This window comes from Centroberyx gerrardi, chromosome 11, assembly GCF_048128805.1.
Source record: "Centroberyx gerrardi isolate f3 chromosome 11, fCenGer3.hap1.cur.20231027, whole genome shotgun sequence".
NCBI classification, from domain to species: domain Eukaryota; kingdom Metazoa; phylum Chordata; class Actinopteri; order Beryciformes; family Berycidae; genus Centroberyx; species Centroberyx gerrardi.
The window spans coordinates 22,606,006-22,633,923 of NC_136007.1; the positions used below are offsets into that span (position 1 = coordinate 22,606,006).

Here is a 27,918-nt window from a genome sequence, read left to right on the forward strand (position 1 = left end):
GGAAGCATGAGCCTTGGGAGTGTTTTCAGCTCTGTTAATGTTTGGTGATTCACAAACTGAAGTCCGTGATTATGTTGGGAAGTATTATGCTCGTGAGTATTAAGCTGTCACCAATATATTTGTCTGGGAGGAAAAATTACTTCTGTGCAAGACAAACCACTAAATGAGATTCTTTGAGGAATGAGCAGGCTACACCCTCCATGCTTTTATTATCAGTAAAATGTATCTTCATCTGAAACAACGTCTCGTATGCAGAGGTGCTGTGTAGCAGGTTTACTTAGTTTTCTTCAAGTGAGTAGCCTAAGCTCAATTGGTAACGAGACTACAATTTCTAGTATTTGTAGTACTGTAGTTCGCACGGTTACGGGGAGAAGCAGCCCGTCTCCTGCCTGTACCAGACCATACTGAGGGCGGAAACTTCATGCCTTCTAGTAAACACGGTAACTTGCAGTATTTTGTTACTCTTGGGGACTTTTATTTTGTGGAGGAAACAGACCTTTTCAAACCGGAAGTCGTAATACTGCGCTTGCATCCCCATTGGCCAGAGAAACTGCCGGTAAATATCAACGACTTCCTGAAACAAACAGTCTGAGATGCGTTCATTTTTACCTGCAGTGGCTGAACAGCTTTTCCAAGATATCCAGAAAACATACCATGAAACGTCCCAAAGTAAGACGAAAACGGTGAAGGGAGGGGAAACTAATAGTAAACGCCTGGTCAAATTAACGTAACATTAGCTGTTGCATTACCAACAGCGGGTAAGTTAGTAGTGGGATGTCAAAACTTCGTTTAACGTTAACTGACGTTATCCTAGGTTAGGAAGGACTAGATATTTTGATATTTTTTTCAACAATAGAAATGCAACTAGTATGACTATGTATGATAGCATAACACACATATAAATATATATATGACATAAGAGTAACATGTCCAAATATTGTCGTTTCTTCCTGTGTATTAAGTGATGTAGTTTCACATTTGGGCCGTAGGTGTCGCTGCTGCTCCACAGTTCTGCCGTTCTAGTCCGTGGATTCTTGTCATAGGAAGAGCTGAGCATAGACAGGCTTATTTTACAAACCTGAAAAGATTGGTGGTAGTTTGAAGACACCAACATGATGACACATGTCACTGTCAATGGCTGTAAAAAACAACAACAACAACAACAACAACAACATATTATATTCATCACTGGGATCTCTGTTTTGCTGTCATGTCATGACAAGGCAGGTAATGTCAGATCAGTTGTGTCAGACAGGAGCAAAAATTCTAAGAGGGGACTGTTATTTCACTAAAAACTTACTTCAGAGGGGCCGTAAATGTTTGTGTAATTTAATCCATTATTTATACGGGGAATTGTTTCTTTTCAAAACCTAAATCCCAATAGTGCTTGCTATTCCTCAGTGGACATGTATAAGTATTGTTCAGTGGCTTTGATGCCCTAAATTGGGTAATTTCTTAACCTGGCAAATAGAAGAACACACTCCCATTTACAGCAGTGGCTTTGGGGAAGAGCTGGTTTCATTTGTATTGAATCCACAGCTAGGGAGTACACATTACAGCAGTCTTGTACAGTTGATACTGGGCAGGTCCAGGGGAGCAGCTGGGGGTTTAGTGCCTTGCTCAAGGCTGTCAAACAAACAACCTGCAGATTTGAACCCGTAACTGTAGACCACCAGCTCCCATCTCTAACCATTAGGCTACTGCTGCCTCACTAGGTACAACTGAGACTGTTGGGAAGATCAAGTGTACAGGCACTCATGTCTAGGCACAGTACTCCAGTGGCTCATAAACATTTCATCTGAAGCAAAGCCAAAAACAATACTACCTATAGATGGAGAGTAAGGGTTGTCTCAGTGTGTTTGCATAGCAGACATATCTGTATGTGAATGTGTGAGTCTCCCTCCTTTAAACAGATCCTATATTTTCTAAGTACATGTTTAATTAACCAGGTTCCTTAAGGCAGAAAGCATTTGATTGGTGTTTTCTTTTGTCATATTTAGTTAGGCTACTTCCCTAAGGCAGCTGGTGTTTTATTAGTGTTTCTTCTGTTATACTGTGAACTCTGAACCTCTTCACTCAGGTAAAGTCTGGTTAGCTGACCCTAAGAGTTTTGGACGGGAAATTGCTAATTAAAGTTTCATTACTCTTGTCTCTATGGATTTATTGTAATCTTGCCAAAATACATGAACACACATTTCAAGAAAGTAATTTTATTTTATTTCCTTCTCTTGCAGTCCCTGATGACCTGCTCATTGCGTAAGTATTAATCCTCTGATTCCTGTTCCCCATACCCCCTTTAATTAACCCACCGCCAAAACTATTTATCAGCAGTGTTGCCGAAAACTATCCCACCGATGACATATTTAGCTTGCAGTCATAAAAAGCTCTTTGAATTGTGCCCTGATTTGAAGACCATCTACTAATGTTGTTGTGATCCAAATAAAAAGGTCTGCACGTCACCGAGTCTGAGTGGGTGTTAAGTGCAGAAACCACAGTGAGGAGGACTAGCGTGCCCTTTTTACAGTCTGGGCTTCCCAAAGTGATGTAGTACAGAGACACAATGCCATGGCACTACTCTACTTGTCTTTATTGAGGCGTTTCCTGGTACAGTGGTTTGTATTAGCGAGAGCGGAGGGGTGCTACCTGCGTGGGTCAACATGACCACATCCTGTCTGTTAGTCAGGAGGCGTCTGGTTTCTGGGGCTGTTGATCATATTCTCTGGTCATTAGACATCGTGCTTTTTTAGGGTTTTCCCCTACTTTGTCTCCTCTCCATCTTATTGAGTAGTTTAGATACAGTTAGTTTGTGCTGTTTGGGTTGCTGCTCATACTGTTCATACCATGTGCTGTTGGCTTTATGGTTAGCAGTGTCATAGTCTGTAGTGTTGCTAAATGGGCAAAGCAAGCTGTGGTGGGGCAAGTGGCACCGGGTGATAGTTGACATGCAAGAATCGTCTTACCAAGCTGATTTGGCTGTCTCGCTCACAGACTCTTGTATGCTTTTTTGGCAGCGCTGCTGCAAATAACTCTGCATGGTTCATTGTTATCTGTTAAAGGAAACTCCACCCTAAAACAGACACTCACAAAACAGGTATTTCCGGGATGCATTGAACATTGAAATGCATTGAAATTGATGATACGTAACAGTGTAAGAGTATTTGAGAATGGATTTTTCATTTAACTCCCACTTGCTTGGTTCTGCTTACCCATGCGAGAATTGCAATCTGCTGCCTGCATAACTAATTATTTTGCATGATAGATGGTGTGAATGTATTTATGTCTCTCCCTCCCCTCTTACATTTGCAGTTCTTTCTCATGTCTTCCAGGCTGAGGTTTGTCTTTGGGCCGTGTGCGCTGCAGGCCTTGGACCTGGTGGACCGGAGCTCCGTCACCTGCATGTCGTCTCCCAGCGGGCGGAAAGCCTTCCAGGTCTGCTGTGCTTCAGTCAACACTGCACTTCCTAAGAAGAATATTCCTATGTACACAATTTATATCCTGCAAATTAATGGCGTGCATTCTAATATTAGATCAATACCTCAATGTCCACATTTTTCCAGACTAAATTCATTACCAACTTGCCAGAGGTAATGTAATATTCTTCTTCTTCTAAGTTGAACTATTGGGCGTCAGGATTTGCTGCCCCATTAACTAGCTGAATGCATGTTAACACTGTTCTCTGACTCCTGGAAACCCACTTTTATTCATGTGTCAGAAATCAGCTGTGTTCTTCACACCATAATATCTTGTTGACATCCTCACATTTTTAAAATATATCTCTATATATCAGTCCCAGTAGTTTATCTCTAAAGATGCTGCAGTACTTGAGAAACCTAATCTAGATCTCTCCCCAAAGCCGTTATTCTACCAAACGTTTCAGAGAAAGTGGTTTCAAATCAGCTGATCTTGTATGAGTCATTTAAGATCAATGTTCTGTGCCATTTAGTATGAAAGCAGTCTGATTATAGGATTTCCCCCGACTTTTAGTGGCCTGCGTGGTATTCAGAAGTCCTAACCAAGAAAAGGAATGAATGAATCTCATTTAAAAGAATAGATGTAAAAGAAATTGTATGTGTATAGTTTGGATTTTAATTTGCATTTAAGTGATGTGAAAAACAACAAAAGAACTTGTGTTGGCTGCCTGAGAGCTAAATTCACATATAAAACCCTGGATCGCCTTCATCCTGTGGCACATCCAGTACTCAAGTCTGGGCATGGTCTACACACACACACACACACACACACATAAAAATATGTGTACAGTGAATGCCAACCTACTGAGCGCATTACAACTTGTATAAAAGAGACACTGAGAGGTGGACACTTAAGACACTAAGATCACAAGAACATAATAAGAGGTGTGACCTAACTTGCAGGGATTTTCTGTTTTACATTTCCAATACGTTTGTTGGCTATCTTGTAATATCTCATCCATTGATCCTTTGGGACGTATCAAGCTCCTTGATATGGCCCTTTTGATTATTTTGATACCCTCCCCCGAGAAGAAGTACCGTGGCCCATCATTATGTAAAATAACTTTTTTGGAAAGCACTTTATAGATAAAATATCTTATTTACTATTATCGTATTACTTTTTATCCCAACGCAAAAAAAGGAACTGTGTACTCAGCACATACTTTGAAAACGGACTTCATTCACCCTGTCCCCAGCATTACAATGTAACCTCAGTGGGTCGTAGAAGGACTTGTGGTGGAGGAATCAAGGTCCGTCCACCAAGGTTGTGGTTATCGTGACCCAAATTTCCTGTAAACTCCTTCAGGCCCCTGCGAAAGCAGTTTTATAAAAGGAACTGCAGAATACAACGCAGCCAAATACAGACATGAATCCTGTTTCTGTTTGGACGCAATTCAATTGGCGATTCCTTCATTGTTTCACTTCATTCCCTCAAGGCTGTCTGTTGGTCCAACAGCAGTTATTGGAAATGATTAGCCTAATATTAGTCTATTTAGAGATCCCCTTCTTTTCTCAGCTGTGGCTCATACACTGGAAAACTTTTTTTCCTATTTCATTATGGTCTCTGGTTTTCCTGAGAACAAATATAGTGGAGAACAACGGACATATAAAATGTTCCTGATTTAGTTTTATGGGCCAATTTGAATGTTAATGTTGAGAATGTATTATGTGATTGGGTTTAGGTAATTGTGTGTGTGATCGTAGGAAATGATACTGATGGTTGACTATATGCTAATAGGCTATTAGGTATAGTATTATGATTTAAAGGGAAATGTATGTTGGTTTTTCATACTGAAATATATTTTTGATATCTGAGTTTTTGAAAGAAAGCTCCACAGCCATGTTGGTTATTCTGAAGTCATGGTATGTGTCCTCGGTAAAATACAGTATTCCTCATGTAACGGCTACCTCCTTTTGGCACGCGAGTTAGCGTGAATAGAGACTGAAGTTGGTACTGTTCAGGAAGAGAAATTACTGTAAAAAGAAAGTTTCGAGGCATGTGAGTATTTTATGGGTAGTAATGAGTAACCAGTACATGGATTTTTGACAGGGTGTGACCACAGGTCTGTCTAGCTGTTCAGATCCTTCCCAGTTAGAGTCTTCCTTGGTCGCCCCTGAAGCTTTCCACCTACTGTACCTCCAGAGGTACATGCACTCCACTTTTGGGAATAGTGGCACTATATCATGCAATAATGCACATGCCTTCACAAGGAGGGTTTTCAAGAACACATTAATAATTGCATAATGTTATTATTTTTCTTCAATATACATTTTGAAAATAAAGAGTTTGTGTCTGTGACGTTTTGATGAGCAGTTGTGGGGCAAGTCTGTTTTATGTCGAAGCAGTTAGGGATGCATTGAGTGAGGCAGTTTACACAGTGACTCTTCAGTCAAAGGCTATTTCAGAGCCATGCCACAAATATTTAACTTACACTGGTCTCTCATTCTCCACTTTTATATTTGACAGTGAGTGCTTTAGTGGGCAGCTGTTGTCAGCCAAGCTCTTCCCGCACTCGGTAACTCATTTAGCTTTTCTGTCTTCCATGTGGAAATCTGTTAAATCAAGGATATGGCTGGTCGTAAGACAATATTTAGGCTTTATCTCATCATACCTGTTCCCTGACTTCAGGTTAATGGCCGTCTGTAAGTATCCGTGAAGGACAGGAGGTTAAGATGCCATTCTGAGGATCAAGGGCCAAGGGATAGCACTGCAGGTTTTAGAAGAACCTTGTTTAGGCTACATGAAGCTGTGGTCTGAAGATCAAGGGCCAAGGGATAGCACTGCAGGTTTTAGAAGAACCTTGTTTAGGCTACATGAAGCTGTGGTCTGAAGATCAAGGGCCAAGGGATAGCACTGCAGGTTTTAGAAGAACCTTGTTTAGGCTACATGAAGCTGTGGAATGGAGTGAAGGTCATTAGGGAGAGTTAAGTGTTCAGAAAGCTAAAATGTATTCTGTCCTTATACTTCAGACATGGTCAGGCACATGCATTCTGAAATATTCTGTACTATCAAATAAAATATGTTAGATCAACATCAACAAGGAAATTACAACATTTTGTACTCATTATGCAAATTTGACAGATGCGTCAGTTAAGTAGTCTAAGTTTCAGGTAAGAGGATTTACTCAACAATATAAATTCTTCGTAATGCAATTGAATCTACTCCATTCATATCAATACAACCTGGCTCAACTCTCCCAAGTTTATAAAACTTGCATGTCTGAGCATTTACTGGGTTTTATCTATCTATTATCTCAGGTTGAGAAATATAAATGCCAGAGGTACACCTATCACGATCCAACAAACCTAACACAGTGTTTAGCCAAACCACTTTTCATTAGTGACAGTCATATTTGTAGAGGCATAGTTACTTTCTGTTGCTCAAGAAGGTGCTCATTCCCCCTCATTTATGTATTTTTTTTGTACATTTTATTCTAGAAATTTAGTTCTAAACTCCTTTTCATTTTGGATTTTTTTTGTGTTAGATCTATGCTAAGTGCAGTGTTCTATCTAACTGATATTCTAGATATTTATGTGAAACTGTAAACTTAAAATAAGAGTGAAATTAATTTGTGGTTCACTAATACATGATATCTGAGCCCAGGTCCTGATGTGTCAGAGATGAAGATTAATCATTTCACTCCTGCCACTACAGGACAGATTTTCCCTGTACCATTTCACCATAGACTCACATAGTAAAATAACTCAGATGATGATTGATGGTGATGATTCATTTTTCTCTAGATTCAAGATTCTAGATTCAAGATTCTAGATTCTAGATTCTTTCTCTAATTCAACTCAATTGCTCAGTCTTTAGCAGCGCTGAAACGCAATGTTGTTTTCTCCGGTCCCATTCCGTATCTCCGCCGGCGTGGTTCGGAAATTTTCAGCTGCCTGTACGCTCTGGACTCTTGGCTGTGTAAACGGTCCAACTTCAACAGCTTTGGATATGTTCAGAACTTAGATTTTTTCTGGCTGCGGGATGCCTTCTACTGTCCTGATGGTTTGCACCCAAGTAGACTGGGGGCCCAAATGCTGTCTACAAACATTAGAAATTGTCTCAAATTGTGACTTCATCCTGTATTACCTGTTAGGACTATTCCTGTCGCTTCCAGTAGCAGAGCCCCCCGCTGGAAACGCAACCGTACAATAAATGTTAATAATCTGGTCCCTGTCAACCTTGCTGCCCCACCTCATGCCTCCTTGGCCAGTCCTGTTCCATATCCACCTTTTAACTCAATGGTGTTTGGGTTATTAAATGTCAGATCACTGGCAAATAAATCATTTTTCTGCAATGATTTCACAGTATCAAAGCAGTTAGATCTATTTATGCTTACTGAGACTTGGTCAAGTCCAGGTGACTGTGTTGCACTGAATGAAGCATGTCCTCCTGGTTTTAATTATTTTCAGCAGCCTAGGATTTCAGGTTGTGGAGGTAGACTGGCTGTGATTCACAGAGAGAATTTTAAATGTTCCCCATACTCACTTGGAAATTTCTCCTCATTTGAATCACTTGGTTTTATGATAAATGGCGAGGCCCCACTACTTTGTGTTTTAATCTACAGACCCCCAAAATCCAACTCTGGTTTTATTCAGGAATTCTCTGATCTTTTAGCATTTATTATACCTCGTTTTGACAGAGTCCTGATTCTAGGTGATTTTAACATACATGTATGCTGCCCCTCTGGTTCCTCTTTTACTATGGATTTTATAGACATTGTGCATTCTTTTAATCTTACTCAGTCAGTTGAGGGCCCCACTCACTTAAAGGGACATTGTTCTGTCGTCTGGTTTTATTCTTGATAGTGTTGATCTCAGTGAGGCTAGCTTATGTGTGTCTGACCACAAAGCTATTATTTTTAAGTCCCTCCTTCCACCTCCTGCTCCCACAGTGGCTACTTATGTTTCTTCTCGTGTCCTCAATACAAACTCTGCTGATAGATTTCATAAGGCCTTCACCACTGCATCTACACATAGCAATAACCAAAAATCAAATATGTCTACTACAGAAGAATTGCTAGACAATTTCAACAATACATGTATAGCTGTACTTGACTCCATAGCACCTGTAAAAATCCGGAAAGTAAAATCAACTCACAGTACGCCTTGGCTAAATAACAACACCAGAGAAATAAAGAGAAAATGCAGACAAGCCGAACGGAAATGGAAAAAGGACCGTCTGGTGGTTTCATATCAAATTATGAAAGAACTAATGTCTACCTATCAGAAATCAGTAAAAGAAGCCAGGTCCTCCTATTTCTCTAACATCATTACAACAAACCGTCATAACCCCAGAATTCTTTTCAAAACCATTGAATCCGTAATTAACCCTCCTCCTAGCCAACAAACTGAAGCCACCCCCATGACTTGTGAGCAATTTTTATCCTTCTTCACAAGCAAAATAAATGAAATAAAACTCCAGATTGGTCATGCCACCGGTCATGCCACCGGTGACCTTTCTCCTTCTCCACACTGCAACCCCTCTGCCTTGCTCAATAACTTTGAGGCCCTTTCACTGTGCACTTTAAAGGACACAATGGCCAAATTAAAGCCTTCATCGAGTCCTTCGGATTGTATGCCTGCCAGATTACTCGAAGAGGTTTTTAACAGTGTTGGTCCCATTATTTTATCGATTGTAAATAGCTCTCTGTCCACTGGCTGTGTTCCCTCCTGCCTTAAGCATGCAGTAGTGCACCCACTTCTTAAGAAACCAAGCCTTGACCCTGCCGAAAAATTTTAGACCCATTTCTAAATTACCATTTTTGTCAAAAGTTTTAGAGAAAACTGTTTACTTACAGTTGATTTCTTGTATCAATATGTATGATATTTTGACAAATTTCAATAGGTTTCCGTGCACGTCATAGCACCGAATCTGCTCTCATCAAAGTGACAAACAACCTTTTACTTACAGCTGATGCTGGTGATTGTTCGATCTTAATTCTTCTGGATTTGAGCTCTGCATTTGACACTGTGGATCACTGTATCCCATTGGATCGCCTTGAAAAGTGGGTTGGCATCAGGGATACTGCTCTAGACTGGTTTAAATCCTATTTATCAAACAGAACTTTCTCAGTAGTCATGGATAATGCCTCCTCTTCTGTGGCCCCTCTGACCTGTGGTGTTCCCCAAGGCTCCATCCTTGGCCCCTTGTTGTTCTGTATATACATGCTACCACTGGGACATATCATAAATAAACACAAAATCCAGTACCATTGTTATGCAGATGACACACAAATTTATGTCCCATTAAAAACCAGTGAAGAAGGCAATTTTAATCATCTTTTATCTGGTCTGTCAGAAATAAAGTGCTGGATGTCCCAAAACCTTCTCCAGCTAAACGAAAGCAAATCGGAAATAATTATCTTCGGTCCCCCAAAGTCCATCCCTATTTTACAGAAACATCTTGGATCCCTGTCTTCAAATATCAAACCTGCAGCCAGAAACCTGGGTGTGATATTGGACAGTGACCTTTCATTTGAAAAACAAATTACAAACGTTGTTCAATCATGCTTTTATGAATTAAGGAGCATCTCAAAGATCAGGTCTTTTCTCTCTCGGCCTGATCTCGACAAGGTCATCCATGCTTTTATTTCATCTCGGTTAGATTATTGTAATTCATTGTATTCAGGGTTGAGCCAAAAAACTCTCACGCCTTCAGCGGGTACAAAAACGCAGCTGCTCAGCTTTTAACAAATACCAGAAGACAAGATCATATCAGCCCTGTTTTAGCCTCTCTTCACTGGTTACCAGTCAGTTTTAGAATTGATTTTAAGATTTTACTGATCACCTTTAAAGCTCTTCATGGTTTAGCCCCCAGCTACATTGCTGAATTGCTGCTCCCCTATGAGCCAGAGCGCAGCCTCAGATCCTCGGGCAGGGCTCTGCTGGCTGTTCCTAAGTCCCGGCTCAAGACTAAAGGTGACCGGGCTTCTGCAGTCAAGGCCCCTCAGCTCTCGAACTCCCTGCCAGAGGATCTGAGGCTTGCAGAATCAGTGACATCTTTTAAATCACTTCTCAAAACATATCTTTTTAAAAAAGCCTTTTATTAATTCTAGCACACCGTTTTATTGCCAACATGTCTTATCTGTTTTATTATCTTATCTGTCTTATTTGTTTTATTATTATTATTGTTATTGTCTTTATTGTTGGGTTTTTTTATTCTATTCCATTTTATTTCTGTATTATTTTAATTGCCTGATTTTATTTGCCTCAGTCCTGAAATATTTTAATCCTGGTGCAACCATGTAAAGCACTTTGTAACTTTGTTTTGAAAAGTGCTGTATAAATAAAGTTTATTATTATCAGCCCAGAAACTGAAATCCCAGCCTCATCGCTTGAAGACAATAAGTCATCCACTGATTGTCCACTTCACCCTGACATCTTCAATCCAATGATCCACTTAGAAACTTCCTGTAAGTCAGGAATAGGATGAGAGAGCATCTGTCTGTGGGATGATCTTTGACAAAGCAGCTACTTTTGCACAATTTGAAAATCTTCAGACCCATATTTGTCTCAACTGAACTTTTAGACCACTTAGCGCATTTACTGGAACCATGATGACTTCCCAGCCAGACACAACGTCAGAGGAATGCTGAAATAGCACCTGATGAATGAACTTGTTTCGTCACTTGCATCATTTCCTGTTAATATACTGGCTGGCCTCACTGTGGGACTTGTTGCACAGATTGAGTTTCTCATGATTCTGTGGTGTTTTGATCTCCTCTTACCAAAGGAATGAGTAACGCATGAGACCATGGCATGGTGGGATTGGCTGGGATTTTTCAACTTGCCTCATTCCTAACGTTCAGTGACCTTTTCATAGGGAATACAGGATGGCCCATTGGGGGACAGAAGCACTAGTAGAGTAGTAGAGTAGTAGAGTAGTGTAGCTTACACTGTAAGGATTGTCCAACTATATGTGTGAGGAGGCTTTCTGAATTTTGAGTCTATGGAGAACTACTACTACTACTTGATCAAATATGATTGAGATCACTTATGAAGACAATTTGTTGTAATTTGATCCTCAAGTTGAAGCAGACATTAGCAGCATAACAACTTATGTTGATTTTTGATTTAGTTGAAAATGTTCCTGCTTAAAGATATATGACATGTCTTGCGCATGTTGCTGGCTTTCTATGGCGTCTCATAACCCCATGTTTGGGAATCTTCAAGTTCATCTGGCGATAAAGTTGCAGGATACAGTAGAAAGATGTTTCACCATCTAGGAGTAATTTTTCTGTGCCTCAAATCATAGATTTGACACAACTGATTAGATCCGCTCCTCTTCTCTGGCCTGTAGAGCATGAATTTCTTCCTACAAGGTGAACGGGGCAGTTGTGCTAACATTAGTCCCCCAGCTGAAGCGGCTCTCTAACATGTCATCGTTTCACCAATGGCATCGGTTTGACAAACCTTTTGCCGAGCTGGAATGCGAAACAAACTCTATGTGGCGCCATTCAAAAAGGATTTTTTGCCCTTAAACACCATCACAGTGATTTAAAAACACAGCTTGCTGATGCATTGCTTCTTGCTCCCAACCGTAAATGTTTAGCATGTGATTAGAAGCGTATGCAGTTAAAGTTTGGTGCGTCCTGTGTTCAGCTCCTTTTTATATGAGTCAGTAAAAGACTCTGAACTCAAGATAAATGCATCCAATCAGCAGCCACTGGTGATGCAAATGTATCCTGGAATAAACATGCATGTGCTGCTGTGTGTCTCAGTGACTTCCCAGAGTTTTCCTTTTCCCTGAAGCCCTTCTTGTGGTGTGGAACCAGTGGACTGAAGGGCCATCCAAACTCCTGGCACATGATGGCTTCCCCAGAATTAGTCCCGTGAGAGCCAGCATTAACTTTCATTTATGCCATCTGCAGCAACTGAACGGGAGCGCTTGATTTAGTGTCCTGTTGTGGAATCCTCTCCTCGCCCTTGGGCCCCTGCCAGGTTAGCGGAGGCAGAACACCAGTTGAAGCCCACAGTTTGTGTCGTTGCTGCTACATCTAGCCAGCTTTGCAGTTTGTGTCACATATTCTACGATGCCAGCGAAGAACAAAAAAGAGCCCTAGTGTGAGCTGGTTTTCAATGCCCTCTAGTCTTTTGAGACTTCAGCGGTCCTTGGCTGGGACTCCACCAGTTGAGTCACACTGCTGCATCTCCCTTCAAGCCCTCGTCCCGCTGTGCATGGTGCTTCATTCACCCCTCTGCCTCACTGCGGCCTTCCAAGTCCACATAATTGTCCCTGTTGTGCCTTATTAATAATGAAGTGTCACATGTTACAAATGAGGTGTTTTGCTTTTGTAGGTCACAGGGAAAGGTAATTTACTGAGGCTCTGGAGAATAATGGAGCCTGCTCTGCCATCTTGGGAGGCATTAGTTATTGCGGGGTGTCAAGCTAATCCACTGGCTTAATGTCCTCATGTGTCATGTGCGTGAGGGCTAGACGTAAATATCTGTCTCAAGCAGGGAATGAGTCCCAGCATACAGGAGGCTCCGTCAACCGAGCCCATTAGGCATCGCGTCTGAGTTGTTTAAAAATGCATCATCTCTGTCTTGTCTCCTCCAAATAACTAATCTGGAATGATGAGGCTGGTGAGAGCAACCTCACCTTCAACCCAACCCCAGTTCTGTCACATCTGTGAAACATTGAAGAGGGGAGGATGCACTTTGAAACATTTTTTTGATGACTTCACTGCCGCGAGCCTCTGAGCTGCAGCGTTGCTTCTTGCGAACATGAAGGATTGTGGGATGTGTCTTGACTAGTTGAGAGACCTCAGGGATGCAGCGAGTCGATAAAGGACTTGTTTTCCTTCATATCTTTCCATGCTCTACTTTTACTGTGTCCACTGCTCCTCGGTTGCATCATACTATGCGAGAGTAGGCTGTTTAAACTGACAGGCAGTACAAACAGAATTCTTGTCATACTTGTTTGATCAAACTACTTCTCCATGAAGTGACAGCCGTTCCTGTAGACGCACGTTTCTCTTTTATTTAAATGCGTTGGCATGGTTCAGAGTCTTTTAAATTAGCTCAATACATACAAACTGCCCCGGTTTAAGGTCATCCTACCCTACCCCAAGTGCCACATATTTAAATGCACTTTGCATGAATCTGCGCTCTAATGCTCTCAGTCTCTGTGTGCCTTGGATGGTGATGGTTTGTTTACTTATTGCAGGTAATGGGCGGATCCGGTCATTTGTATACCTGCTTCATATCTTGTCACTACTGTCCGTGCCCGGCCTTCGCTTACACCGTGCTGCGGAGGAATGAAGGCCTGCTGGTGAGGCTCATACATATACATACTTATATACATGCATTCTTATATACATTCTATATATATACACACACACACACACACACACACACAGAGACGTGACATCAGCCGGCCAGTTTCACACCCATTGTGTCTCGTCAGTCAGGCGTATTTCCTGGAGAAATAAGAAGCACAGTTCAGAACAAGCCCACGTTGAAATGTGCGTAACAGATGTATTGTGGTCAGGTCATGTTTTTGTCTGGTCATGGAGGGGCGTCTCCCCTTTGATGACTGCTCGTACATGAACTGTAGCTCTAAATATCTGCAACCGAGCGACCTCAGCTCCCGCCCCGAGTATCAGTAAGACTCTGTTCCCCTGAGGTTGCTGCTAAAATCAGTCTGAGAAACCGAGAGCCGTAGCCGACCGTGGAGACTCCCCATGAACACATCAGCAGCGCCGATACCATTCCCCATGAAACAGCACTGAAAAGCAAAAGTATTCACCGCCTCATCAAATTCTCCATCGGCTTTTATGACTAGCTGTATACTAAAATTGCTGCTGTGTTTTTTTCTTTTTTTTAGACATGGGGGTTGTTTTCGTACCATTACAGTTGTGGAACAAACATTAGCGGTGCAACCGAGCTGATGATGGATCTGACTTAAACCCAGCTATCCCATCGGAGACCCATAATCCCACAGCCAAAACCATAAGAGACATAAGAGACACCCTCTGTCCCCCGTTTGACTGGGCGACATGTTAGTGCCACACAGTGGGGTTGACCACGCAGTCAGCAGTCCTTTCCCCCTGTCGATTCGGGGGAGCTGCAGACTCCAGCATGACTTGATAAGGCCAGACCATCCAGAAGTAGGTCAGAGAGCGGCTGGATAAAGGGGCTCTCCCTGGAACTGTAGACCGCCGTGTGCTCATGCACAGATAAGACAGGAGAAGATAGTAAACATGCACACACGCTGTAACCCCGTCCCATTTCACTACACTTTCAGTTTAGCTCATTTGTGTAGATGACAAACACTAATTCACAGTCGTGTTATTGTGGAGGAACGCTCATTTATAATGCATGTAATAGGCAGAGGGTGAAAACAAGTAAATCATTACTTATCATTACTCATTCAGCACATGTACTCCAGTTGGAAAATCATACACACTTATTCCCTCAATCACATAAGTGTTTTTGTTATATATATACTGTATATAAATGTTTATAATTTGATATAAATATTGGAAACAGTTTTGCCATTTGCTCTCTGACTAATGTTTTCCAATTACTCAGCGGAAAATTTCCATCTGGTCTGGCTTCTCCAGTCTAGTCATTTGAAATATGAGTGTAGAAGTCCGTCTAAAATGTCACTAGGCTTCATGCACATGTAATTAATCACATTAGTGTCCCATGCACATGCACTGAATCAGTGTCTGCTCTCTTTTCTGCCAGTGCAAGCACATCCTGGCTGCCTACCTGTGCCAGGCCATGGGTGTTACTCAGCAGGAGAGCGTGTCGGACCAGCACATGTCCATGCTGCTCAGTGGGACGGCACCCCCGTGACACCCAGATAAATACAGCACCCAGTGAGGTATGTGGATCAGCGGCAGTGTGGACCCTCCTGGATGAGTGATGTGTTGTTTTAAGCGGACCCTCCGGGTCACTGCGGAGAGGAATGGTGCATGGGAAGCCCACTGTGGGTCCCGCTCTCTCTGAAATACACCAGATGTTGCTTTATTTTATTTATTTTTTTCTTTTGGAAGAGTTCTTGATGTTTCCAGAGGATCAACATCTGTTCATCGAGTGTGTGCTGCATTATTTTTAGGTTATTTTTATCTTAAGCCGCAACAGATGAAAAATGAGGCTGTGAGAGGCTGCATGCTTATTTAAAAAACATTTTAAAAACATGAATATATGTATTTTTCTCCCATGTGTCATTTGTAAATACAAATTCTGTCACGTTATCCTCGACAGTTTGACATTTTAGGAATAAAGACTGATCTGTAACAATATAAACATTGCCTTTATTAACAAAATAATTCACCATACATACAGATTGCATCATGTTAAATAGCAGTATTGGTTTGCAGTTGTAGTTTTGTTGAAGAAAAAATGGCCTCTGCAAAGGTAAAACATCATCTTGACCACAGTGGATTGTTTTCCTGATTAGTAACAATACTATAGCACACTGACAAAAATGTATTTTGGAATGAATGTCTTTACTTTAAATCGCAGGAAGGCAAAAGTTTGACATCAATCAATAGCTCGTAGAAAGCTTAACACCTACAGTACAGTATCTTATTTTACACATCAGTGAACAAAGACAACACAACCATTACAGTGCAGTTACAGTATAGATGTCTCCATTGGAATGTACTAGAAAGTTGGCACACTCCTGTATTTTAGCCCTTGAAGTTAGTCAGAGGTGGTGTACTGTACACAATGGCAAATGAGGGGAAATACTGAAGTCGTAGGAGCAAGTGGTCGACTTGCTGTTAAGAACACTTGTGAAACACCAACACAACAAACACCGATGAAGCACACCAACTGGAAGAGAACGATAACCTAAAAATGTCAGTGCAATGTGTTTTCATTTGACTGTGTAGTGATGGCTCTCGTAGGTGAAGAAACACACCTTCAATTTTTGCACATACGTGGCGACACTCAAAACAAGGAAGTGGATAAGGTCTCTTCTGTGAAGCGCAGTTCTCTCCCCCGTCTTCAATGGAGAGCAAGAGCTCAGCCATTTCAAAGGCTCGACAGGAACAAGCACGACAATGCAAACCGCCGCACCCCCGCAGACAAGGGGGAGAGCATCAGCTGATTTAAAATTTGACTTAAAAGATTTGACTGATCCACAGTATACTGTCACACTAGAAACACACGCACCATCCCACACCAATGAAGCACGACTTTCCCTCTCAGTCAACATTTGAATAGTGTTTCCCGTTTCACTCGTCAGAATTATCTCTTTTCCTTTGAGGGGTCAAGTGGTTTAGAATAACGACTTCAAGTGGAGCCACTTGTCTCTCGGCCTGTGCTAGTTTAGAGGAGCGAGGTGTTTGATCAGTAAGAGTTTGATTATAATGAGTACTAAAATCAACGTGGCATGTTTCAGAGGCTTTGCCCTTAGACTGTCCTTATGCCGTCCTCTCGAATGAAACAGCTTGTCCCAGTTCAGTCAGTTCTGTGGAGGCGTTCTGCGTTAGTGGGCCAGATGAGAGCCTCAGGATCTCAGCTGAGGCTGTATGATGTGGGGCAGAATGGGGGTGGGGGGTTGTCAACTGGGCTCCTAAGGCAAGTCAGCAGTCCAGAGTGACATTCACACAGAATGCATCTCAACTGAATCAACGCATTTGCATTCTCCTATGTTTCATGTTGTATAAACCACAAAATACATGTGTGCCTGGATGGAAAGGAATAATGTAAATTGTATAAATTTTAAGTATCATCATCAGATTTCAACATGAATTGATGTTGGCTTGGCTAATCATTTATGTCATCTCTTGCCTCCACGCATAGCTCAAAATGTCCATTAGTTTTCCTATGCGGCACAGTCAGTCAGTTTCCCACTTCCTGAGCTTTGTCCTTTAAAAGAAATGTTAACATTGAAATGATATGGAGCACCACCACAGGTGTGTATGTTAGGTCTGGGTCTATGTGACTAGATTGATATCTCGTTAGTCATTCTGCTCATCTAGTAGTCACAAAAACTCCTTCCTTGCTCTTTCTTACAAAACAACAGTGCTACAGCCATTGTTATCAATATACTGTAGGCTCCTACTATTGTACCTTTCTAGGTTCTCGAATACAGATTTAGCCCACACAGTTATTTGACCTTTACATTCTCAACTATATGATATTGTAATAAATAAATTATTAAACACTGGCAAATGTTGAAAACATAATGCAAAATATTAGGGCACAAAAAGGAGTGTTTTGAGTTATAACAGGGTGCATTGGATTCAGAATGATAAATAGCATTTCAGAACATAGCAAAGTAGCAGACTCACACACGGATCCTATTCACAGTCCTGCAAATCCAGTTAGCTTCAACATTTTTTTTTAAATCAAAAATCCTTCACAATACAAAAAATTAGGTAAGACTTGCCCGCATTTCACTGCTTGACCCCTGATACTCGGCACAATTCATAAATAAATGTCCACATTCAAGGCATGTTTGAAATGGGTTCATCTTCACATATCATACCCTTGTTCTGTAAACATTTTTAACCTCAGTGAAAATAAAATTCAAGAATGGAACACCACAGACTCAACACAGATAGTGTTTGAGGCCCGCCCTGGTCACGCCTCTCTATAGCAGAGGGTCGATAGTCATGTGGATCTGGTCCCTGTTGCGTCTGCTGCCGTTGGAGCTGAGGTACAGCTCTTCCCTGTGACACAAGAAGTGCTGGGCCAGGATCTTGCGGAAGGTGTTCCTGAAGTCCTGGATGCGGTAGGCGTAGATGATGGGGTTGACCGCCGAGTTGGCGTGAGACAGTATGATGGCCACGTACATGACGACGCCCGGTTTGTGCAGCTCCTCGTAAAACAGCGTGAGGCAGTTGAGGATGTGGACGGGCAGCCAGCAGACGGCGAACAGGCCCACGATGATGGAGAGGGACTTGGCGGCCCGGATCTCGCGCTTCAGCAGCCCGTGGTGCTGGCTGTCCCCGTTGCCCACGCACTTGAGCTCGATCTGCCTGAGCTGCTTCCTGGCCACGGTGAAGATCTTCAGGTAGATGCCCAGCATGATGAGCAGCGGCAGCAGCACGCAGGCGAAGAAGTTAAAGTAGACCATGTAGTGCATGTCCACCACGCTCTCAAAGAAACACATGAGCACGCAGCTCCTCAGTAAGTCTCCTCCGCCCCACGGCCCCTCGGTGGGGCCAGCGCTGGTGGTGGCGTTGTCCGCCCCGGAGCTGCCGTCCTCCGTCTGATTGCAGGCGTGCTCCTTCGAGTTCCAGCCAAAGAACGGGATGAGGCCAATAATAAAGGACAGGATCCATAAGATAGCGATGATCTCTCTGGCTCTCTTTCCCGTCATCAACTCCTTGTACCTGGAGAGGACACACCAGCGGTTACTGTCTCAATACATCTTATTGTGCATTCACGAGCTATTGGATATATCGGAAATTTCCTACTTGGAAATTTCACATGAACCCCCTCCAAAGTCGGATAATTAAGTTCGAAACTTTTGCTACCCGAGTTTCAGAATTATGACATAATGGTGACTTTTAACCTTCTAAATAAAGTTTTATGATTCAACAGCAAGAAAACACATACCATGCACATTTTAGCCAGACTAACCTAACATTTGTTTGAATGAAGTTCATCTAATCAACTTGTTTAGCTACAGGACGTTCATGTTTGTTTATTGTATGTCTTCGGGGTTTGATTTTCTGACAGAATAGCACATGAAAGCAACGCTGTTTAGTAGCAGACTTGGAAGTCCCACGGTGGCCATTTTGAACTTATATCACACTCGAGGTGGGAAACTCTACAGTACCGCCCAGCTAGGTCTGTTCCAAGAAATGTAGGGAATCAGAAACATTTATGATTTTACAGATTCCCCACTGAAAAACATAATACAAGCGACCTATAGCCAATTCCCAGAATCTAGCCATGGTAACTAGCTTCCCTGCAAAATTCAAGCAGTCGTAGTAGTTGACTTTGATAACTGTTAGGTGTATCTGTAGTTCTCAATTATGTGTTGAAGTATTTTTTTATATATATACGCTAATCAACCCGAATGTGACGCAAGTTCAAAATGACTGCTGTGGGAATAAGATCAGTGGGGTTTGAGTTTATTTCTGACTTCTGATTTCTTCAAATGTTCAAACTTATATCTATTACTGACTGTACATGTATATTTCCAGTCTATAATACATTGTTTTATGAGCACCTGTTCAACTGCTAAAAGTAAACAGCTTCAGAGAGATGTTACATGCCTCTAATTATATACTGTAATTACAACAGTAACAGAGATGTGGCAGGCCAGGTTATACAGGACCTGGTTTAAAGAGTTTCCTTGCCACAATATAAGCCATAAATCGAAAGCATAAAACTCAGTCTGCTGTTGTCTCTGACCACAGTGCACATCCTGTTTCAGTACACTCGATACAATAAACAGCAACTGTGGTTGTCTCGCTAAAATGAGACACACACTACAGGTGTGTGGTCTCTCACAGGCGTTTGCATGTTCATGCGACTGATAGATAAGTGGGCGAGAAAGAGCTGGAAACCATCATGAGGGAAGTGGAGCCCACACACCAGCCAGTTCAAAGAACATTAAGAAAACAAAAACGCATTGATGATAGGCTGATGAGCTGAAATGTTCACTTAAATTTGTCTTTGTCTTCACTTGACATTTTTTGTACTATGTCAAATTAAAAGAACCTTTTTTTTCTTTACTATCAGCCTTTGAGGCCTGGTGCCCTCACTGGCTGCTGTCCAAGCTCCTTTTCCCTTGATGGTGTTTTTGAACTACAATTTTGGGGCCAACGCACCCAAAGTAATCAAAAGTGCCTTAATTAGCACAAGCGTAATGCCTGTGAATTTATTCACAATTCCAAGGGAAATAGGCTGGCCTGCTATTTTTAGATGCCAAATAGAGGCATTTCACGTAAATGTGACATGAGGAGGAAGAAGGTTGGGTAATACGTTGATAAATTCTACACTGACTCAGCAATTGTTTTACTGAACCCACGGAGACATTTTCTCACTGAAATATGGGGGAAATGGATGATTATGTTGGCATAACATACTGTGGAATTATCAACAGCGTGAGCACAGAAGCCTCTTGTTGAGACGGCGAGTTGACTCAGTGTCGCCCTGACGGTCCTCATCATATGAACAGCACTTCCTCAAGGCAGTCTGAGCTACTGCATGGCAGTGAATCACACACATGCTGACATGCACGCCTCGGACACAAACCGGTCTCAGCTGGCAGTGTCAGATGAATCCGGCTCGATCTGACCTCTTCTGTGGCTGCACGAAGTTTAACATCACGCCCATATTCAAAACTTAGATTTCACTTTTGCAGAGATTCTGACCAAAATGTATGTTGGGGCTTGTGAGGCGAGGGAAGCTACTGTAGGTGCCAAAAGGAAGTGGTTTCTCTGTGCGCCGGCTGACTGCAAATGTTTACCTGTTCGTGATCTGCCATCGCAGATCACAGAGCACCGTTTTCAGGTGCAGAGAATTTGCAAGTAAAATGACTGTTACTTTACTGGAATGATAAGGCTTCTCAAACATTAGCCAAGCCCCCTTCTTAGTCCTCGATGGCGACTGTAACGACGACGCAGTGATGCCAGCAGTTAGCTATTCATCGGTGGTGATCTCCTCGCCCTTCCACACCTCCCTCCATACCTGGCCCTCCTCTCACCCTCCCTCCATCTGTCAATCAAGAGACAGCAGAGGGTCCTTTTGCCTGAGGACACGACTCCTGCTCCCCCCCCCCTCTCTCTCTCTCTCTGGCTGAATTGATTCGTTCTGGCATGACGACAGCACGCTGGCATCTATGTTTGTTTTGCTTTCCTTCACTTTTTGTTTTTTCTCCCGCTCCATTCTCCATACATCCCTCCCTCCCTCTCCCCTCCCGTCCCCACCCCACCCCACCCCACCCCACCCCACTGCTGCTGTGCTTCCGCCCGGGGCTGTCGACCTCTGCCAGGCCCACACACGCTATACACGGCCACAACATCCGCTTATAAACGCCCGGCGATGTCCGCAGCTTGGCTTCAAACGCAACAAAACAGGTGGCCATTCACACTGACAAACACTGGGGGATTTAACACTGCACTTAGCCTGCATGTGTGTATGGAAATAGGTCTGTCCAGCATTTGCATTGTGGATTCTATATGTGAATATCTGCTTAAAGAAAAGTTGGGTGAAATGCTAAAGGCCAGTTTAAGCTTTATCCATTTTAACAGAGGTTTGGATTCATAAACTGAGCTTCCAAACTCAACATGCAGTCTTGCAAGCATTACGTTGATGGAAACAACATGGGAATATGTATAATGGAAATCTCCACTACATTTTCACCAGGCAAATGTAATTATTAACCCATTAGTCATTCGTTTCCCATCCACCACACACTGCAATTCAGTAGCTACACTTCAGGTTCTCATTTAATTATTGATTATTGTTAATAACTAATTTTATTTGCATTTTATCAGATGGTGATCTACTCACAGTCTGAAATGGGAATGGACTTCTAGTCGGTGATCACCGTAAAACCATTCATCATCATCATCATACTATAAAGCAAGGAATCTCTGTCTCTGTGTGTGTCCTTCGCATATCTGGAGAACCGCTCGTCCGATCTACTTCACACTTGGCGCGTGTATTGCTGGGGACCGAAGGACATGCAGTGTCGGATTGGACACGCGACACGTTCAATATTAATAAACTTTGAATAAACAAGCGAACATCGCTCTGTGCAGCAGCGGGGCTCAAAGCAAGCGACTGGAAGCGCAGTGTCGAGTGTGAAGTTGTTTGGATGAGCGGTTCACGAGAAAGCTGCAAGCAGCAATACGGAGGCCAAGCAGTCAGCCCGTTCCGAACAGGCATGTTTTGAACGGGCACTGCACTAGTACCATTAATTTATGCTTTCCCCCCCTAAAACAACCCTATCTTCATATCATTTACATCAGTTTGACACTAGTTACTATGATTATACTTTCATATGATGAAGATTATTGTCAGCATAAAGAAGTGGGTAAATGAGTTTAGATGTCCAATTGTTCTACAGTGCAAAGCATCCAAACACCTACAACATCCAAGCTGTTTGAAAACTCTAACAGTTACTAGCCAAGTTAATCGTACTGTATACTCTCAACACCTACTGTTTAGTAAGTACATACAGAACATGGGAAATATCAACATGCTAGTTCCACACAGTGTGGAAGTAATTTTGATCCATTTTCGGTCTTTTTTGTTGTTTTGGATCTGTTTAGTCAGTTGTTATTTTCTGGACAAGCCGCAAAGCCAGAACTCATCATAATTCACACCTAAAACACTTATTGTAAATCCAATGCTTAACTCTACCCTGAACCTTATTGGAGACCATCTGCCCATTCCTAACCTATGTTAATCACCTTTATACATCTGTGCAACTGATGAACAACAGTATGTAATCTCCCACAATCCAACATGTTGCCAGTTTGTTTCCGATCACAGCCTGTCTCCTCCACTTCTCCTTATTGTCTTCTGTTCTCCAGACCTGATCCTAGGTCTTCCAAGGACTCTGAGGGTAATGTGTCTCTCACTGTACGTCTGTATCTTAAAGCATAACTCTGACCATTTTCGACCTAGAGCCTATTTCCTCATCATTTTCCATGTGAAGTAATTAATGAGATTTTGGTCAGAATTGATTGATGTGATGGAAAAAGATGGGAAAATAGGGTCCAGGTCCAACATGTCCGGAGTTATGCTTTAAAGTCCAACTATCAGCAGAGTCTTGCCTCGTTCCTCAACACATTTCCATTCCTACATTCCCAAAATTTTCAATACATCTTAAACACATCAAAGAGTTGTCCTGCCTCGCCAAGTCACAGTGTTTTAAATCTTAAATCTTTAGCTCATGTAAGTGTTTTTCCAAACACCAGCTAAGTACGGTTTGCAGCATTTACATCAAGGATAATTTGGGAAATGTGGAAACAGGCCTGTTACCGCATGTCCCTGGAGCCATCACATGACACCCTGCTTGAGTTTGGAGGTCGGGTGGTGGGTGTCGGCAGTATAAGCCCACCCTCTTAGACTGGCAGCGCTATCCTAATGAAACAAGAGCCTGAAGTGTGTTTAGTCACAGCAGCCAGGGCGGGCAGACGAGCTTGGACACAATGGCGCTCACTTTCTTCTGACCACAGCGTGGGACTTTAGAGAGCCGTGTCGATGTGGGTGGGGAAAGCCCTTCGACCTCTGTCGCCTCCTGGAATAAGATTTGCCAGAGGTTATACTCGAGCTCAAACTGGACGGGGGAAGAAACGGCGGTCTAGAATAGAAGCCCTTTTTCTGGGAATTTGACTGAAGGGGAACAAAGGGGTTTGGAGAGAGCGTACAGTGGGTGTGCGGCTCCGCCATCTCACGGGGTTTGAAGCATCTGGTTCTGGCCTTCCACTTCCACTAAAGCCATCTGTGAAAACACTTTTAGCTGCGAGAGAACCCCGGCCCCCAAAAGGCTGTAGGCTCACTGAGCACACACTCATACACGCTCGTACACGCTCACATACATGGAAGTCACATGACTGTGTGTTCAGACGCACACAGGCACACAAGCCACTGAGAGATGTAATTTGAGCTGAAGACACACACACTGTTTGCATTATATGTGTGTGATGTGGGGCAGGCGCTGAGGCTGCGGGGTAAACTGTAAAAAAAATCATGTTCAGAACTTTTTACAGACAATGTTGTGAGTGTCGCCCATTTACTGGCAATGGAAGTCAATGTTTTGGGTGAGAAAGTTGAATGAAACGTCGTATTATGACGATCTCTCCAGAGGTTTGGTTTCCATCTGTATATATAATATAGGCAGAACTGGGGATTTTACAAGCCCGCTAGTTGATAGCTGACATCTTTTAACCCAAACTGGTGTAAAATTGTCCTTTCGTGCCAGTTTGAAGCTAATGGAGTTGACAGCACATGACAGCCAACCGGCCCCACAGCGCTAGTGCCCCAAAATCCTTACTGCAAAATCAATCCCTGCATAGGAGACTGTGAAGAATGTTGCCTGGAAACACTGACAAGCCTCTGCCATGGAGGAAAGCCAGAAAAACACCAACTGGAGACACACAATCCCCACGTGATAATAAAGCTTGTACTCTTCAATCCATGACAAAAAGTTGATATACAAACATAAACACCCAAAAGCACAATCCTCCCTCTCTTCGCAGTTTATCTACCTGACAGTGTCTCTGTTTCCTCAGGCTGGCCGCAGTGAATCTGCGGCCTTTGCCATCGCGATCAATGAAGTGACACTCTGTGGCCGGGTATCGATCCAGCGGCTTCTTCTGCTGTGTCACACTTAAACAGCCGGATGACTGATCTTTGCATGTTTTTCTTAAGTGCCAGGAGGTGGTGGATGAAAAGCAGACAGCCTGCTGAACATCAGGAGCCAGCAAACTACCGACCGACTGATCGAATGATGTCTGAGGAAATGATCATTTGAACTAGGCTACAGCTTTCTCGGGTTTCATGTTACTGTATTGCAAAAGTCACCACCAAATGTCATTACTCAAGCATTTCAGGTTTCTAAGTGAAGATCAAGATTACTGAATCGAGATTATAAAGCATGAAATAGTCACTGCAGCACCTCCCTAACACCACATTACACACAGTCTAGAGAGTAGGAGAGAGATTATCGTCTGATTATCATTCCAAGTCTAATCAAGTGACACATAGAAACCAAGTTATGTTTACAAGGTAATAAGTTCCACAGGAAATCACAACATGACCTTGACCATGACCATGACAAATTGACCTTCTGGCCCTTGAATTCAATTATGTTCCATAGGGGATGAGTCTCAATGTTTAAGTATTTACATGCTGTACTGTACACATCAGTTTTAGAAATGATTAGAAGCCCAGAGCCTGTTTAACACCAATGATTGGTTGTCATTGTCTTGTGCAATAACGTATAATTAAAATAGCAAGGAGCTTTTTATATTAAGTTACAACCACTGACTGGGGCTCCCAAACTGGGGTTCAAGGGCATCCAGCGGCCCTTGAAAGGGTTCCACAGGGTCCCCAGTGAAATGAGGAATAGGTTTCACTGTTATTTCATTCATTAGAAGTAAACACAATGAGATGTGTAAGAGTAACTATTCTGGACAGAAGTTTCACTCTCCCCGCTGTTATTTCCCCACCCACAGTAAAGACAGACAACGCTTATCTTATCAGATGGGGATTCCTGGGGCAAACCCAGTGCTTAATTTGAGAACGTAACAACAAGCGCATAGTAGGCTAATCACGTCAACGTGTAAACGTGTTAGCATATTCTGTAATCTATTAGGTCTCTGCTGGGACAATCGAAATTCATATTTGTATAGATGATGCGAAACAGAATTTTTGTGGAGTGCGGACCTGTAAGTCCCACAGTTAAATATATGCGGGCAATTGCGCACGTTATGTTGAGTGTCCAGAAATAATTGGTAATAACATGAGAACTGGTTGACGTGAAGGGCTGTAAGCCACATCCCTGTGGGCATTTCAAAACCAGCGCGGTCAAGCTGAGTGTCGCATTTAGGCCGACTTCTAGCTGCACCACGACACGTTTTATTGCATTATTCGCTGACATTGTTTCCTACATTCAAAATCGATATAATAAATAATAATAATATTGCATTTTATTTGTACTGCACTTTTCATTCATAGTGAATCTCAAAGTGCTACAGAGTTAAAAACATAAAAATAAAAACGAAGAAAAAAGAGATCGCTAACAAAAGTTAACACGAAAAAGCCTTCCTGAATAAAAAGGTTTTTAGGCCTGTCTTAAAAGAGTCCAGGGTCTGCGAGCAGAAGGCCCGATCCCCCATGGTGCGGACTCTGCGGGCCCGAGGAGCAAGCTGTTGTAGATCTGAGAGTGCGGATGGAGGTTTGTGGGGTAATCAGTTCTTGTAGGTAGGGAGGCGCATGTCTGTTAATGCATTTGTAGGTGAGTAGCAGGACTTTGTAGTCGACCCTGAAGGAGACAGGGAGCCAGTGCAATGAAAACAGAGTTGGTGTTATGTGTTCGTGTTTTCGCACTCTCATCATATCCTATGAAAGTATTTGTATTGAATATTGATGCGTAACTACTCGAACCAGAATTTCTCTGGTAAATGGTTGAAGCCATTGCAGTTTCCTTTATGTATGATTAGGATGTCTCATAGTAGCCTATGTGGGCATTTTATGTTGTGCACAGTGCAGTTATATCTTTAGTCTACTACTTGAAGGGCAGGTTTGTAAAAATGAGCATTATGTAGCCTATGCAATAATCAAATATTGTTATAGGTCCCCAGTAGTCGGAGCTCTAAGGTCATATAGTCGGTCATTTAGTAATGTTTAGGCTGTTAGGTCTACAGTAAGCTATATGGCTGTACTGAGCACCACCGTGCCTCCAATGCGCAATTGTCTTGATATGTTCCGGAACCTTTTCCCTCCACACAGACCACTTGGTGTTCCGGGACCTCATCATTTACAAATTAAGCACTGGGCAAACCCTTTATCAGCCGGTGGTCTGCGGTTTCAGGTCTATCTATCTATGGGGTCATTTGCATCAAAAAAGTTTTGGCCTGCTCTAGATGTTAGATTAGAGTCAGAAAAAAGGAACACTCACCTCAGAGGGATTTTGACGGCCAAATATCTATCAATTGCAATGGCAAGAAGGCTAAAAATGGAGCTTTGTGTCAGTACCAAGACAAAACAGGCCAGGAAGAGACATCCATAGAAGTCCAGATGGATGCCGATGCTCATGGTTATGGCGAAGGGGATGGCGAGGCAGCCGACCAGAATATCCGCCACGGCCAGAGACACCAAAAAGTAGTTGGTGGCGTTTTTCAAAGTGGTGTTGATCGCGACGGCCCAGCAAACCAGTATGTTGCCGGATACGGACAGAACAGCAATCACTAATTCAATGACTATGTAGAACGTTGGCCTCATCTCAGCAAGTGTGTGACAGGACCTCAACGTGCAGGCTGGTCAGGGGAAAGAGGGTCGCGCGCAACACAGTTCCTAGTCCCAGAAGGGTAAAGAAGTCTCTTTGCTGTAATCCAGGAATATTCCACAAGTGTGAGTCGCAAAAGCAGCCATCTGTAGGGAAGGAAGGGATTTATTTGTTTAAACATATAAAGTAAAAACAATAATTCACACTATTTGCATTTACAGTAACGAAAAAACATTTTAGAAATTGCTGAAACTATAGCAGTAATTTTGCCTCCATCCTCCCGCGTCAAATGCAGATTTTAAAGGGTGCTGCATAAATGTACAGTCATAAAAGAGACATAAAGTCATGTAACATAGTGGTCGCTTACCTTAATTAACCTGTGCATTGTCTATATTGTCGATATTTCCACATCAACAGCAGCCTACTTGTGTTGCGTTTGTGCAGCATCTGTAGCGCAGGCAGAGTGTCACACAACTTCCCCCCAACACCAGTTTTCAAGTGGAGAGAGAGAACAGAAAAAAAGTCTATTGCACAGAGAGGCCACGCCCCAAACACACACAC

At 42.6% G+C, this 27,918-nt stretch overlaps 2 protein-coding genes across 2 annotated transcripts; one reads left to right on the top strand and one right to left on the bottom strand.

Moving 5' to 3' along the window:
• The first annotated feature begins 583 nt into the window (after positions 1-583).
• On the top strand, positions 584-15,711 carry zswim7 (zinc finger, SWIM-type containing 7). Its single transcript, XM_071900794.2, has 5 exons — positions 584-669; positions 2,235-2,256; positions 3,327-3,429; positions 13,639-13,743; positions 15,165-15,711. The coding sequence occupies exons 1-5, from the start codon at positions 594-596 to the stop codon at positions 15,273-15,275; spliced, it is 417 nt and encodes a 138-aa protein (XP_071756895.1). The 5' UTR covers positions 584-593; the 3' UTR covers positions 15,276-15,711.
• A 5-nt stretch (positions 15,712-15,716) lies between these two features.
• adora2b (adenosine A2b receptor) lies at positions 15,717-27,836 on the bottom strand. Its single transcript, XM_078286692.1, has 3 exons — positions 27,725-27,836; positions 27,031-27,503; positions 15,717-18,772 (listed from the first exon to the last, which is right to left on the bottom strand). Exons 2-3 carry the CDS (start codon positions 27,351-27,353, stop codon positions 18,028-18,030), a joined length of 1,068 nt encoding a protein of 355 aa, XP_078142818.1. The 5' UTR covers positions 27,354-27,503; positions 27,725-27,836; the 3' UTR covers positions 15,717-18,027.
• Positions 27,837-27,918: the final 82 nt, after the last annotated feature.